The sequence below is a fragment of the Aquarana catesbeiana genome, linkage group LG01, assembly GCF_042186555.1.
Source record: "Aquarana catesbeiana isolate 2022-GZ linkage group LG01, ASM4218655v1, whole genome shotgun sequence".
Taxonomy (NCBI): domain Eukaryota; kingdom Metazoa; phylum Chordata; class Amphibia; order Anura; family Ranidae; genus Aquarana; species Aquarana catesbeiana.
Genome location: NC_133324.1, coordinates 545,729,516 through 545,746,399, shown reverse-complemented (window position 1 = coordinate 545,746,399; position 16,884 = coordinate 545,729,516). Strand labels below are relative to the sequence as shown.

At 51.7% G+C, this 16,884-nt stretch overlaps 1 protein-coding gene across 3 annotated transcripts in view; it reads left to right on the top strand.

Annotated features, from left to right (window-relative positions):
* The first annotated feature begins 494 nt into the window (after window positions 1-494).
* The window catches only part of REXO1 (RNA exonuclease 1 homolog), a 313,808-nt gene continuing 297,418 nt past the window's right edge, over window positions 495-16,884 (top strand). For 2 of the 3 annotated variants that reach the window (XM_073595259.1, XM_073595251.1), the window contains exon 1: window positions 495-922. In XM_073595259.1, the coding sequence (XP_073451360.1) occupies window positions 787-922 (136 nt within the window). In that variant the 5' untranslated portion in view covers window positions 495-786. The remainder of the gene's footprint in view (window positions 923-16,884) is intronic. The other variant, XR_012235589.1, reaches the window with a different exon arrangement.

The window sequence follows — 16,884 nt, the reverse complement described above, 5'->3', positions numbered from 1 at the left end:
TGCTGAACACAGTGGGGGTATAATATTAGGATTTATTTACTAAAGCTAGAGAGGGCAAAATGAGTCCCAATTCTGCATAGAACCCAATCAGCTTCTAACTTCGGCTTGCTCAATTAAGCTTTGGCAATAAAACCTGGAAGCTGATTGGTTTCTATGCAGAATTGTGACACATTTTGCCCTCTCTAGCTTTAGTAAATAAACCCCCATTGTGTACAAGCCTGTCAGGCTGTCACGTTCTCTTGAATAATGGGGTTGTGTTATTTCCTGCTGAATGCAGCTGGGTATAATCTGGCGTACAACCCTGTCAGGCTGCCTTTGCAGTAAAAGTGGGGCTCAACCATGTGTTTTTGCCGCCCTCCCGACAATACGTGTGAAGGAACTCTTAATAACCATTCTATTTAAACGCAATTATAAACGAGGCCTAGGAGGTTTATTCCGAAAGACAAACAGCAACAGGACGGCGCAGCGCTGGTGAACGACACTGGTTGTTGAACGGCTAGACCGCGCATGCGTTAATCTCGCGGCCAGGCCCGAAGTGAACGATGCGAGACGGGAATTTACGGCGCGGTGTCTATCGATTCCATGAGGGGTCGGTGTTAGCGCGCTACATTGTACCGAGGGGCCTTCCTCGTCAGACCGGCATTCTTAGAAGTCAGCTCTTTGTTGGGCCCATCGAAGCCTCGCCCCCATCGTTTCCTTTTGTTTCCCCCGCCCCTCTAGTGGAAAAGAAAAATCAATATGGCAGGGGCCTGGATGTGCCAGTGATACAATACGAGAGGATTTATAATGCTAAAGAGTACGGGCTATTTTCGGGCAGTGGAATGTCCGTTCAGGCAGGCTTGCCGGCGTCCACATTGTCACTTCAGACACCGAGGAAGAGGGCTCGTGACTTGTGAGGGGGGACAGGCCCGGAACGGGGCAGGTGAGAGCTGCTGGATACCATGGACTCCAAGCGTTCGTATTTTGTGTGTGTTGTGTACAACGGGGCGAGGGGCACCATTCCACACCAACTAGGGGGCACCATTCCACACCAACAAGGGGGGGACCATTCCACACCAACAAGGGGGCACCATTCCACACCAAAAAGGGGGCACCATTCCACACCAACTAGGGGCACCATTCCACACCAACAAGGGGGCACCATTCCACACCAACAAGGGGGGGGGGGGGGCATTCCACTCCAACTAGGGGCAGACCATTCCACACCAACTAGGGGGCACCATTCCACACCAACAAGAGGGCACCATTCCACACCAACAAGGGGGGGGGGCATTCCACACCAACAAGGGGGCACCATTCCACACCAACAAGGGGGGGGGGGGCATTCCACACCAACAAGGGGGCACCATTCCACACCAACAAGGGGGGGACCATTCCACACCAACAAGGGGCACCATTCCACACCAACTAGGGGGCACCATTCCACACCAACAAGGGGGGGGGGCATTCCACACCAACAAGGGGGGGGGGCATTCCACACCAACAAGGGGGGGGGGGCATTCCACACCAACAAGGGGGCACCATTCCACACCAACTAGGGGGCACCATTCCACACCAACAAGGGGGGGGGGGCATTCCACACCAACTAGGGGGCACCATTCCACACCAACAGGGGGGGGGGACCATTCCACACCAACAAGGGGGGGGGGGCATTCCACACCAACAAGGGGGCACCATTCCACACCAACAGGGGGGGGGGGACCATTCCACACCAACAAGGGGGGGGGGGCATTCCACACCAACAAGGGGGCACCATTCCACACCAACAAGGGGGGGCACCATTCCACACCAACTAGGGGGCACCATTCCACACCAACAAGGGGGCACCATTCCACACCAACAAGGGGGCACCATTCCACACCAACAAGGGGGCACCATTCCACACCAACAAGGGGGGACCATTCCACACCAACAAGGGGGGGGGGGGACCATTCCACACCAACAAGGGGGGGGGGGACCATTCCACACCAACAAGGGGGGGGGGGACCATTCCACACCAACAAGGGGGGGGGGGGACCATTCCACACCAACAAGGGGGCACCATTCCACACCAACAAGGGGGGGGGGCATTCCACACCAACAAGGGGGCACCATTCCACACCAACAGGGGGGGGGCCCATTCCACACCAACAAGGGGGCACCATTCCACACCAACAAGGGGGCACCATTCCACACCAACAAGGGGGCACCATTCCACACCAACAAGGGGGGGGGACCATTCCACACCAACAAGGGGGGGGGACCATTCCACACCAACAAGGGGGCACCATTCCACACCAACAAGGGGGGGGGGGGCATTCCACACCAACAAGGGGGGGACCATTCCACACCAACAAGGGGGGGACCATTCCACACCAACAAGGGGGCACCATTCCACACCAAAAAGGGGGCACCATTCCACACCAACTAGGGGCACCATTCCACACCAACAAGGGGGCACCATTCCACACCAGGGGGGGGGGGCATTCCACTCCAACTAGGGGCAGACCATTCCACACCAACAAGGGGGCACCATTCCACACCAACAAGGGGGCACCATTCCACACCAACAAGGGGGGGGGCATTCCACACCAACTAGGGGGCACCATTCCACACCAACAGGGGGGGGGGGCATTCCACACCAACAAGGGGGCACCATTCCACACCAACAAGGGGGGGGGGCATTCCACACCAACAAGGGGGCACCATTCCACACCAACAAGGGGGGGACCATTCCACACCAACAAGGGGCACCATTCCACACCAACTAGGGGCACCATTCCACACCAACAAGGGGGCACCATTCCACACCAACAAGGGGGGGGGGCATTCCACACCAACAAGGGGGGGGGGCATTCCACACCAACAAGGGGGCACCATTCCACACCAACTAGGGGCAGACCATTCCACACCAACTAGGGGCAGACCATTCCACACCAACTAGGGGGCACCATTCCACACCAACTAGGGGGCACCATTCCACACCAACAAGGGGGGGACCATTCCACACCAACAAGGGGGGGACCATTCCACACCAACAAGGGGGGGACCATTCCACACCAACAAGGGGGGGGACCATTCCACACCAACAAGGGGGCACCATTCCACACCAAAAAGGGGGCACCATTCCACACCAACTAGGGGCACCATTCCACACCAACAAGGGGGCACCATTCCACACCAACAAGGGGGGGGGGGGGCATTCCACACCAACAAGGGGGCACCATTCCACACCAACAAGGGGGGGGGGGGCATTCCACACCAACAAGGGGGCACCATTCCACACCAACAAGGGGGGGACCATTCCACACCAACAAGGGGCACCATTCCACACCAACTAGGGGGCACCATTCCACACCAACAAGGGGGGGGGCATTCCACACCAACAAGGGGGGGGGGCATTCCACACCAACAAGGGGGCACCATTCCACACCAACTAGGGGCAGACCATTCCACACCAACTAGGGGCAGACCATTCCACACCAACTAGGGGGCACCATTCCACACCAACTAGGGGGCACCATTCCACACCAACAAGGGGGGGGGGCATTCCACACCAACTAGGGGGCACCATTCCACACCAACAGGGGGGGGGGGACCATTCCACACCAACAAGGGGGGGGGGCATTCCACACCAACAAGGGGGCACCATTCCACACCAACAGGGGGGGGGGGACCATTCCACACCAACAAGGGGGGGGGGCATTCCACACCAACAAGGGGGCACCATTCCACACCAACAAGGGGGGGGGGGACCATTCCACACCAACTAGGGGGCACCATTCCACACCAACAAGGGGGCACCATTCCACACCAACAAGGGGGCACCATTCCACACCAACAAGGGGGCACCATTCCACACCAACAAGGGGGCACCATTCCACACCAACAAGGGGGGGGGACCATTCCACACCAACAAGGGGGGGGGGACCATTCCACACCAACAAGGGGGCACCATTCCACACCAACAAGGGGGGGGGGCATTCCACACCAACAAGGGGGCACCATTCCACACCAACAGGGGGGGGGGCCCATTCCACACCAACAAGGGGGCACCATTCCACACCAACAAGGGGGCACCATTCCACACCAACAAGGGGGCACCATTCCACACCAACAAGGGGGCACCATTCCACACCAACAAGGGGGGGGGACCATTCCACACCAACAAGGGGGGGGGACCATTCCACACCAACAAGGGGGGGGGACCATTCCACACCAACAAGGGGGCACCATTCCACACCAACAAGGGGGGGGGCATTCCACACCAACAAGGGGGGGACCATTCCACACCAACAAGGGGGGGACCATTCCACACCAACAAGGGGGGGACCATTCCACACCAACAAGGGGGCACCATTCCACACCAACAAGGGGGCACCATTCCACACCAACAAGGGGGCACCATTCCACACCAACAAGGGGGGGGGGCATTCCACTCCAACTAGGGGCAGACCATTCCACACCAACAAGGGGGCACCATTCCACACCAACAAGGGGGGGGGCATTCCACACCAACTAGGGGGCACCATTCCACACCAACAAGGGGGGGGGGCATTCCACACCAACAAGGGGGGGGGGGGGCATTCCACACCAACAAGGGGGCACCATTCCACACCAACAAGGGGGGCACCATTCCACACCAACAAGGGGGGCACCATTCCACACCAACTAGGGGCACCATTCCACACCAACAAGGGGGGGGCATTCCACACCAACAAGGGGGGGGGGGCATTCCACACCAACAAGGGGGGGGGGGCATTCCACACCAACAAGGGGGGCACCATTCCACACCAACTAGGGGCAGACCATTCCACACCAACTAGGGGGCACCATTCCACACCAACTAGGGGGCACCATTCCACACCAACAAGGGGGCACCATTCCACACCAACAAGGTGGGGGGCATTCCACACCAACTAGGGGGCACCATTCCACACCAACTAGGGGGCACCATTCCACACCAACAAGGGGGGGGGGCATTCCACACCAACAAGGGGGCACCATTCCACACCAACAGGGGGGGGGGGACCATTCCACACCAACAAGGGGGGGGGCATTCCACACCAACAAGGGGGCACCATTCCACACCAACTAGGGGGCACCATTCCACACCAACTAGGGGGCACCATTCCACACCAACTAGGGGCACCATTCCACACCAACAAGGGGGCACCATTCCACACCAACAAGGGGGCACCATTCCACACCAACAAGGGGGCACCATTCCACACCAACAAGGGGGGGGGGACCATTCCACACCAACAAGGGGGCACCATTCCACACCAACAAGGGGGGGGGGGCATTCCACACCAACAAGGGGGCACCATTCCACACCAACAGGGGGGGGGCCCATTCCACACCAACAAGGGGGGGGGACCATTCCACACCAACAAGGGGGGGGGGGGACCATTCCACACCAACAAGGGGGGGGGGACCTTTCCACACCAACAAGGGGGGGGGGACCATTCCACACCAACAAGGGGGGGGGGACCATTCCACACCAACATGGGGGGGGACCATTCCACACCAACATGGGGGGGGACCATTCCACACCAACAAGGGGGGGGGGGACCATTCCACACCAACAAGGGGGGGGGGGGACCATTCCACACCAACAAGGGGGGGGGGGAACCATTCCACACCAACAAGGGGGGGGGGGACCATTCCACACCAACAAGGGGGGGGGACCATTCCACACCAACAAGGGGGGGGGGACCATTCCACACCAACAAGGGGGGGGGGGACCATTCCACACCAACAAGGGGGGGGGACCATTCCACACCAACAAGGGGGGGGGACCATTCCACACCAACAAGGGGGCACCATTCCACACCAACAAGGGGGGGGGGGACCATTCCACACCAACAAGGGGGGGGGCATTCCACACCAACAAGGGGGCACCATTCCACACCAACAAGGGGGGGGGGGACCATTCCACACCAACAAGGGGGGGGGGGCATTCCACACCAGCAAGGGGGGTGGCACCATTCCACACCAACAGGGGGTGGCACCATTCCACACCAGCAAGGGGGGTGGCACCATTCCACACCAACAGGGGGGGGGGCACCATTCCACACCAACAAGGGGGGGGACCATTCCACACCAACAAGGGGGGGGGCATTCCACACCAACAAGGGGGGGGGGGACCATTCCACACCAACAAGGGGGGTGGCACCATTCCACTCACTCTCTTCTAATGATTTACATTTCACATTGATTCCATGTGTGTCTGCTCTTTGCTCCTTCATCTGTCCAATCTAGGAGCAAATGACCAGTCCATGCAAAAATGACATTTAGCTCAGGTTCATGTTGCAGTGATTTGACATGTCAAATCAGGTGCTATTGCCGGCAATGGCACCGTCCAAATTGGTGCAATGCCGCATCAATTCCCAAAAGTAGTTTCTGGACTTTTGGGAATCGCTTTCAGTGTGAACCTGGGCTCAAAGCAATGCTAAAGGATGTCTTTTAAAGTGGTAGTAAAGTGGTATCAGCTATTTTAACCTACGGATAAGCTTATTAGGTAAAATGAATATCCCCCAAACGTGCACCGTTTAGGAGATATTCCACGGAGCAGCAGCCAGTGACGTCACCGGCGCATGCGCTCTGAAGGAACAGCTCAGAGATCTGTTCTGTAAACAGTGACTCGCATGCACGAGAATGATGTCATCAGAGCTCAGCCAGTCAGATGGCCGGAGTGCGTGAACCCGGCGGGGAGACCAGGTGAAGATGGAAGCCCTGTCAACGGTTGGGGGGCTTTGTTTTAAGGTGGGTTTCTCATAATGTGCTGGTATGCAATGCATACTAGCACATTATTACGTTGCCTTGCAGAGTGAATTTTTTTTTTACAGAGTTTACCACCGCTTTAAAAAATAGCAAGCCTCTTGCTATGGGAGCACTCAAGCAGGCTTTGTTCCTGTAAATGGAATTTGTCCATTCACACACAGAGTGCAGGTCGGGCTGCTCTCTTTCCATTGGCTCACTGGCTGTGATTGACAGCAGCAGGAGTCAATGGCGAGAATAAAAAAAAACAAAAAAAAAAACACAAAACTCCTGGTGAAGCAGCGTTGAAGTCCAATGTGCATGGACCCTTACAAAGCATTGCTTTTAAAGAGGAGGTCCAGCACCCCCCCCCCCCCCCCACAAAAAATAAAAAGTCAGCAGCTAGAAATACTGCAGCTGCTGACTTTTAATATATGGACACTTACTTGTCCAGAGAGCCCGCGATGTCGGCACCCCAGCCGATCTAAGAATCGGCTGTCAGGTGCAGCCGCTGCCATTCCTGGTTCCCTACTGCTCATGCCCTCATTGGTCCGGCAGCAGAGGAAGGAGGAGGGGGCCGAACTTCAATAACAGGAACCCCCCCTGAAAGGGGCCAAATATGGCACCGGATTGGGGGGGGGGGGTGATAAGTGGAAGTTCCACTTTTCAGTGGAACTCTACTTTAAAGTACCTTTTATCTCCAGTTTGTAAATGTTGAACACAGATTCTGATGGGAGTGTTGGTTGCCACTTTAAACAAGCTGATAGGCTTTCAGCAGGTTTTCAACAAGCTTTAAGAAGCGCTGAAGCCTGCCAGCAGCTTGCTTAAAGTGGCAATCAACACTATCATTAAAATCTGTGTTCAGCATTTACAAACTGTTCTTTCAGCCCAGGTTCACACTGACAGCGGGAATGAAATCATGCAAGTTCAGCTGAACTCTCACAATTTCATTCCTGCATATCAGTCCCGACTTCGGGGGGTGGTTTCAGAGACATCTGTGCGGGTTGCTGCACAGATGTCTGTGGAAATCGCACCCTGAAGAAGTCGCCCAAAAGTAGTACAGAAACTACTTTTAAGAATTGGTGAGGCGCCACAAATGCGGCGTTGCACCGACTTGGACAGTGCAATCTGCGGTTAAATACTTTTCAGAGGATGGTGATGGGTTTGCCAGCTCGGCAGGAGACGACACTGTCGCCTCCTGATTCTTTTTTTTTTTTTTTTTTTGGGACTGCTTAATGGTGATTTTTGCATTGCCTAAAGGCTAGTTTACACTGGCGTTGCCCTCTGAAGAGTTCCCCACTGTGAATTGCTTTCAGAGTACGTTTGACAGGCTATGAGGAGGTATTCTATTGTTTTAACCCCTAAAAACCTGCCCTCTGCACCATAACCACATTCATTGAATGTGGTTGAGGTGTTGCCCTATTAAGTTGAACGGGTACCTACCTTTCTGCAAGTCTTAATGCCCGCCAGACATGACTGGAGCAATAATTTTTTCCACACTGCATTGTTTAGCAAGTGTACCACCCTGCCACTGTCTTTGCAGCTTAACCACTAGCTGTCGGGCCAATTTTTGCTAGAAAATGACTTGTAACCTCGAAACATAAAATATATTGTTTGAAAGCATTGGCCCTGGAGAATAAGATGGTAGCTGTAGCAATTATTTCACATGATAATTTCGCAGCCGTTTATCAAATACAAAACAAATACACTAGATTGAATTTCGGTGCACACAAACCCAATGTAATACTTTTTTTTTTTTTTTTTGGTAAAATATAAACGTTGATGTTGAGTAAATAGAAACTTCATTTGTAGTTGGAGTCTCTTGCAGACAATCAAGGAAAGGTAATGGAGGAAGGCAGGAAAAGTGATATGGGGTGTGCTGTGGTCACGAGGTCAGTATGCCTAAAAGGTAATACTTAGTAAAAAAGTAAGTAGTAATAAAGAAGTAGTAAAAAAAAAAAAAAAAAAAAAAAAAAAAAAAGAGAATGGGTGGGATTACGTGAAAAGAAACGCAGACAGAAGGGGTGCATTAAAGGGGTTTTCCTTAATAACTAACAGGTCATACTTACCTCCACTGTGCAGTTTATTTTGCACAGCTCCAAACCACCTCTTCCGGGGTTCCACGGTGGCACTGGTGGCTCCTCCCCGCATCGAGTGTCCACATTGGAGAAGTGCTCTCCTTGATGGACACCCGTGCAGGCGCATTTCCGAGTCCTGCATCTGTGTCCATTCACACAGAATGGAGGACTCGGCCGGAGCCGCGTCATTCTGCATCATTGGATTTGATTGACAGCAGCGGGAGCCAATGGCTGCGCTGCTGTCAATCTATCCAATCAGGACATGAGACACCAACTACAGATGGTGTGCTCATTCCTGGACAGAGGATGACTGTGTCCAGGTAAGTAAAACGGGGGGGCTGGGAGGCTGCAGCACTAAAAAGGTTTTTCACCTTAATGCATATAATGCATTAAGGTGAAAAACCATGAGGGTTTACAACCCCTTTTAAGGGCAGGTATTTATAAGGCGAGACTCCTACAAATTCAGGCTGACCTGCGGTCAGCCTTTCCATATGTCAAGATTCAAAATTGCATGCACATGAGAAATGGCAACAAACTGTGGTACCTACAATTTTTCATAGGTGATGCTTTCAAAACCCATACAGGTTATCTGTGTAGTTAATCATGAATGATGGCCCTGGAATTATTGCTCACTCTGATGTTTTCTGCAAAACCTCACATAATCATTGCAATTGCTGTTTACATATACAAACGGAACATACGCATGCGTTTGCATGTGTGGATTGGGGAGGCGGGGGGTTCTTTTACATGGTATGCTTTATGGCAGGGGTGCTCAACCTTTTGAAGAGCGAGGGCCACTTAAGTAACTGGTCATGGGCCACCATGAACTATGGGGTTTTACTGCCCCCCCAAACCGCAAATGTAAATGAGCCTTTATGGTCCCAAACCCTTGCTTTCACAGTCACACTGATGTGCTGCAGTTTACCCATACTGCGGGTGCAGTGCAATGCATCTGCAGCTTTCCTGTGGGTTAGTTGCACTTTGCCATAGACTTCTATTATATTTTGCACGTGTGGTGCACTTTCTGAAAGCACACCAAACCTGCAGGTAACAGATATGCCCATTGCTATATACTGTATATATACTGTCATTTTCATAGACTGACCTATAAATGATCCTTCATTGCAGTAGAAATGTTGCTGTCCCAGGCGGGGTGCATTTGGTATAACCCTGCCTGGGACAGGAGGCGGAACTATAGAGGAAACATCGGCTTATGCGACTCTGCTCCCACCGCAGCAGAATGCTTCCTCTACCGCCAGCTCTACCCACAACACTGATGCTCTGGGATGGCAGGTCAGCAACCCGCAATCTATGCCTATATATATCTATATCTGAAATTGTTGGCACCCCAGAAATGTTTCCAGAAAATCAAGTATTTCTCACAGAAAAGTATTGCAGTAACACATGTTTTGCTATACACATGTTTAACCCTTTGTGTGTATTGGAACAAAACAAAAAAGGGAGGAAAAAAAGCAAATTGGACATAATGTCACACACAATTCCAAAAATGGGCTGGTCAAAATTCTTGACACCCTTTCAAAATTGTGGATAAATACAATTGTTTCAAGCATGTGATGCTCCTTTAAACTCACCTGGGGCAAGTAACAGGTGTGGGCAATATAAAAATCAGACCTGAAAGCAGATAAAAAGGAGAGAAGTTCACTTAGTCTTTGCATTGTGTGTCTGTGTGTGCCACACTAAGCATGGACAACAGAAAGAGAAGAGAACTGTTTGAGCATTTGAGAACCAAAATTGTGGAAAAATCCATCTCCAGAGATCTAGATTTGCCTTTGTCCACAGTCCGCAACATTATCAAGAAATTTGCAACCCATGGCACTGTAGCTAATCTCTCTGGGCGTGGACGGAAGAGAAAAATTGATGAAAGGTTGCAACGTAGGATAGTCCGGATGGTGGATAAGCAGCCCCAAACAAGTTCCAAAGAAATTCAAGCTGTCCTGTAGGCTCAGGGAGCATCAGTGTCAGCGCGAACTATCCGTTGACATTTAAATGAAATGAAACGCTATGGCAGGAGACCCAGGAGGACCCCACTGCTGACACAGAGACATAACATAAAAAAGCAAGACTACAGTTTGCCAAAATGTACTTGAATAAGTCAAAATCCTTCTGGGAAAACATCTTATGGACAGATGAGACCAAGATAGAGCTTTTTGGTAAAGCACATCATTCTACTGTTTACCGAAAACGGAATGAGGCCTACAAAGAAAAGAACACAGTACCTACAGTGAAATATGGTGGAGGTTCAATGTTGTTTTGGGGTTGTTTTGCTGCCTCTGGCACTGGGTGCCTTGAATGTGTGCAAGGCATCATGAAATCTGAGGATTACCAAACGATTTTGGGTCGCGCTGTAGAGCCCAGTGTCAGAATGCTGGGTTTGCGTCCAAGATCTTGGGTCTTCCAGCAGGAAAATGACCCCAAACATACGTCAAAAAGCACCCAGAAATGGATGGCAACAAAGCGCTGGAGAGTTCTAAAGTGGCCAGCAATGAGTCCAGATCTAAATCCCATTGAACACCTGTGGAGAGATCTTAAAATTGCTGTTGGGAAAAGGCGCCCTTCCAATAAGAGAGACCTGGAGCAGTTTGCAAAGGCAGAGTGGTCCAAAATTCCGGGTGAGAAGTGTAAGAAGCTTATTGATGGTTATAGGAAGCGACTGATTTCAGTTATTTTTTCCAAAGGGTGTGCAACCAAATTTTATGTTAAGGGTGCCAAGAATTTTGACCAGCCCATTTTTTGGAGTTTTGTGTGACATTATGTCCAATTTGCTTTTTCTCCAATCGTCTTCCAGGGCAGCATCCGAGAGATAGGCTCCTCCTTCCTGCAACAGGAAACACATTAGTCCACCATTATAAATTTGTTAGTCTCACCTGTGTGCCTCAGTTGTTTTGTGTTTCCTCCTGACCCACAGGAGCTGCAAATGTTTGTTATTTTATCCAGTCTCTGTGCTTTCTGCAGGGGACTCCCTGACCAGCCTCTAATTCAGCCCAGGGGACCTTGGGAGGGCGAGCAGGGGCAGCAATCTGAGCAAGGCTCTGCCTGAAGTTTCACCCCTACAGAGGGGTATGCAACTATCCCCCCAGCTGCACTACATGCCGCCGGCATTTTTCCCCACAGCTACTGCTTCTCGATGGAGGGCAATCCGGCTGAGCCCCGCACTACAGGTGCTTTAGAGGTTCCCTCGCTGTGCAGGCGACCTGGCTGCCAATTCTCCTGCTCACCGATCGTATTCCACTCGCATCCCACAAGCATCTCTGCAAGATCCCCTCGTTTGCAGTCCTGGGTGGTCTGGCAAGAGACGCACCATTTATGATTGTGCGGTCCGGTTGGCAGCCATCTTGGTGGAGGCTGGAGCCTCCAGGGAAAAGGTCTTTAATGTGCCCCCTCCCTATTGGAAACCCAGAAAGGAGGACACCAGAGAGGACGTGGCAGGTGTGTCCACCAACCCGCACGGGGTCAGCTGGGGGCGGGGCTGGAGCAGGAAGCAGAAAGGGCTCTCTAAACAGAGGATCCCGGTGGCCGGCCAGGTGGGACGCTTCTCCACCCTGCCCTGCAGATCCTGCATGTCAGGACGGCTCCAAGGTGAGCCAGAGCACTCTGGAGTCACCTCTGTCTTTACCTCCCTACAAACCGTACAATTGCATTGTACACCGCCAAACTCACTCAAGCCCTTTGTGCTTACTTGCAGGCAAAGGCCCCAGAGGTAAAAAGGGCGCAGACCAGAGCAAGGCATGGGCCTCCTGCGGTCACTGGTTTTTCCCTGAGTGAAAAAAGCCACTATGCCAAAAAAATGCATAAAATAGTGGCTAAGGAGTCAAATGGCTTCCTTAAGGACATGCTTAACTCCTTCAAAAAGGAAATAAAGAGCACTATTGGGCTAATACGCTCAGCCGTAGAGAAGCTGGAGGTGCCAGCAAGCTCTAGCCAAGCCAGGACCCTATCTAGTAGATTCGGATAAACTCCAAACAAAACTCAGAGGACGGCTTATGCTGGGATTCCGAGGAGGATGACTCGGCATCAGAGGGCACCCTATTTCCCTCAGAAGACACAGATAATTTTCCAAGGCTCAGTCTCATCTGGTGCGACTTTTCATGCGACATGGGACTGCAGAGTCGCATGACAAGTCATACCCCGTATCTTCCAATGAGTACCGTTCATATCTGTGCGATTTCAGGTCACAGCGACTTCAAAGTGGTCCCTGCACTACTTTGGTCCCACTTTGATGCGACTTAAGGTCCATAGACCTCAAGAATACACAGACACGGTTTCAAGACATGGCATCAAAATCGTGCGACTTTTAGGTTGCAATAGTGGAACCTAGCCTAAAGGCTATAGCAAACACACTGGGTATCAAAGAGCAAAAAGCTGCAGGGCTTTCCCTGCACGACAAATTTATTCAAGGGGTTGCAGCCCAGAAAACCCAGGAGAAGCTCTTCATACCAGGTTTGGTCAAGCGCAAGATCCATTTGCAGAGGAAGACACCAAGACTTGGGCGAAAATGTCCCAAAGTGGATGCCTCCCTCGTGAGAGTCGCAAACAAATCCGACTTAGCTCAGAAGCAGGGCAGGTGATTTTGAATCCGGCAATGGCTTCTACCTGCACAGCTCGCACCCTATTAGCTAGCTGTCTCAACTGCAAGCGTTGCTAGGAGACACGCCAAAGGAACAATTAGTGAGGACCATTCCCACAGTAAGCAGAGTGGCAGCTTTTCTAGCAGATGCCTCGGCTGAAATGGTATGATATCTTCTAGGGCCACGGCCTTAGGGAAGAGAGCCCTGTGGCTGAAAGTCATAGGAGGGGACATCGCCTCCAAGAATAGGCTGTGTGGGATCCCATTGACAGGAAATTTTCTGTTCGGGCCAGACCTGTAAACGGTCCTGGACAGGACTGCAGAGAAGAACAAAGGGTTCCCCGCAAGCAAAAAACAAGCCGGGGAAGGCGCCCTTTTGTCATTCCAGGAGATTTAAGCCGCTCAACAGAAGAACGGAGGTATGCATGGCCACAATAGACTTGCAAGACGCATACTTGTATGTACCCATAAAAGTAATCAAAGATACCTAAGGTTCACGATCCAGGGGCCGGTGGCCACCCTGCATCTGCAGTACACATCTTTTGCCTTTCGGCATCTCTTCTGTGCCCAGAATCTTCTCAAAGATTATAGCAGAAGCGCTAAAGGGCCTGAGACAGCAAGGCATAGGCATGATACCATACCTAGACAATCTGCTGTTCTTTGCAGATATAGCAAAGAACCTAAAAAACAACCTCTGCGCAGGTATTTCCTATCCACCAAACCTGGGGTGGATAGTAAATACAGAAAAATCGTAGCTGACCCCAAGCCAGAGGTGGTATACTTGGATTATGTGCTAGACGCCAGAGTAACCAAAACCCTCCAGACAGAAGAAAAGAACAAGGCAGTGCTAGGACTGATGATGTCATCGATTCCAGCCATCACCTGGGCACAGCTCCCACATGAGGCCTCTACAGAATCACATTTTGACCCAGTGGGATGGTGATCCATCATCCTTAGAAATGTCCATTCCTGTCCCTCGGTTGGTCAAACAATCTCTTCAGTGGTGGCTCAATCCGCTCTGTTATGCCGAGGGGCGCAAGCCAACCCTGTGAGGATTACCACAGACGCCAGTACCCTAGTATGGGGGGCGCACATGGGGGATCTCTGTACACAGGGGAGATATAACTCCAGATGGTCTCGAGCCTCCTAGTATATGAGGGAATTAAAAGCCGCAGAGAAAGCGCAAAGAGCATTGCAACCGGCTATCCAGGGGAGAAATGTCCGGATTCAGTCAGACAATGCCACAACAGTGGCATACCTGGACAGGCAAGGACAGACAAAATCCCCTTGTTTGAGCCTGACAGAAGCAATTCTGTCATGGGCTAAGACAAACATCCGATCAACCTCGGGCATCCACTTGAATGGGACAGACTACACGCTGGCACAGTGGTCTCTAAACCAAGCAACCTTCTTGTGGATTATGCAAACCTGGAGCGTGCCCCCGGTAGATCTGTTTGCCTCAAGGACAAATGCGAAACTGCCAAGGTTCTTCTTGCTGGATACCGCAGATGGCAACATGATAGTGGACACGTTCAATCAAAGCTGGGCACACCAGCCGTGTTATGCATTCCCTCTGAACGCCCTAATACCAAAGGTGAGCCAAAGAATCATGGAAGAAAGGGCAACAGTGATACTCGTAGCACCTCACTGGCCCCAGGGAACATGGTTCAGTCACTCGAAGAAACTGTCTCCAGCCGCACCAGATACAGCAAGACCTACCGGACCTCCTATCGTGAGGGCCAGTCAACCACCCGAATCCCAAACTCGTGAAGCTTTCGGCTTGGTTACTGGGAGGGTGAGACTGCAAAAGAAAGAACTGTCGGACAGAGTGATCAACCCCATTCTAGCCAGCAGAAAACCCCATAACTAAAGTGAGAAGGAAGTTCGTCTCCTGGTATGGAAACAAACAGGATTCCAACAGAGAATCGTCCTAGTGATTCTGGATTTCCTGCAGGAGGGAGCAGACTTGAACCCCTCTCGGAGCATGCTGAAGGTACAAGTGGCAGCATTCTCCCCCTGTCTGGACACCAGATTAGCAGAAGACCCATTTATAAAGAGATTCCTGATCTCGTTAAAGAGCCAGACCCACTAAAGTCGACAGAACTCCAGCCTCTCCACGGTGCTCAGAGGATTCCTCTCTCTGCCATTCGAACCACTGTAGGAGTGCTCAGATAAAAATCGTACACTAAAAACCGCACTCTTAGTGGCCCTAGCATCAGCCAGGGGAGTAGGTGAAAGTCCTCAAGATTTTTTACACGATGGAACCCTACTGACTGATCCAGGCAGATATAATAGTCCTCTCGCCAAACCAAGTTTTTCTACCAAAAGTCTCTTCAACCTTTCACAGGATGCAGAATGTGGTTATATCTTCTCTTCCTATGTCAATGGATAGCAGAAAAGACACCTACAACAAACTAGATGTAATACTCCTAGCTTATCTCGAGAGAACAAAGGGCTGGCAAAGAACTGCCATGTCATTTGTCCTCTATGCAGGAGTCAATAAGGCAAAGCGGGCATCGAGACTCACGGTGGCCAGATGGATAAACCTTGCCATACAGATGGCCATTTGGGGACAAAACCTTGCCCCCCCCCCCCCAAGTAGGGTCAAAGCCTGGGCAACCTCGGTCGCAGAAAAGGCAGGGGCAACTCCGGAGCAGATCTGCAGGGCAGCGACATGGTCCAACTTCAGTACCTTCGTGAGACACTACCACAGCAAAAAGCTGTCAAGACCAGACATTGGTCGCAAGGTGCTCCAGACCTTATCCCCACCCTAGTAAGTATTGCTTGATACATCCTCTCGGATGCTGCCCTGGAAGATGATTGGAGAAAACAGAGTTAGGTACCTGGTAACTCTTTTTCTAAGAAGTCTTCCAGGGCAGCACTAGTTCCCACCCTAAGTGATACCACCAGGTATTGTGGGGACGCATTGGCTTACTGAGAATTCCTTTGGTGCTTTAATACTACTGAGGCACACGGGTGAGACTAACAAATTTATAATGGTGGACTAATGTGTTTCCTGTTGCAGGAAGGAGGATTTTCTGAAAAAATTTCTGAGGTGCCAACAATTTCGGCCATGACTGTGTATTACACACACAGTGTCTCACAAAAGTGAGTACACCCCTCACATTTTTGTAAATATTTTATTATATTTGGCAACCAGGTGAGGAGTACAAAGACGTGTCTCTTGCCTACAGTCAAACATGGTGGTGGGAGTGTTATGGTCTGGGGCTGCATGAGTGCTGCTGGGACTGGGGAGCTACAGTTCATTGAGGGAACCATGAATACCAACATGTACTGTGACATACTGAAGCAGAGCATGGTCCCCTTCCTTCGGAGACTGGGCCACAGGGCAGTATTCCAACATAATGACCCCAAACAAACCTCCAAGACGACCACTGCCTTGCTAAAGAAGCTGAGGGTAAAGATGATGGACTGACCAAGCATGTCTCCAGACCTAAACCCTATTGAGCATCTGTGGGG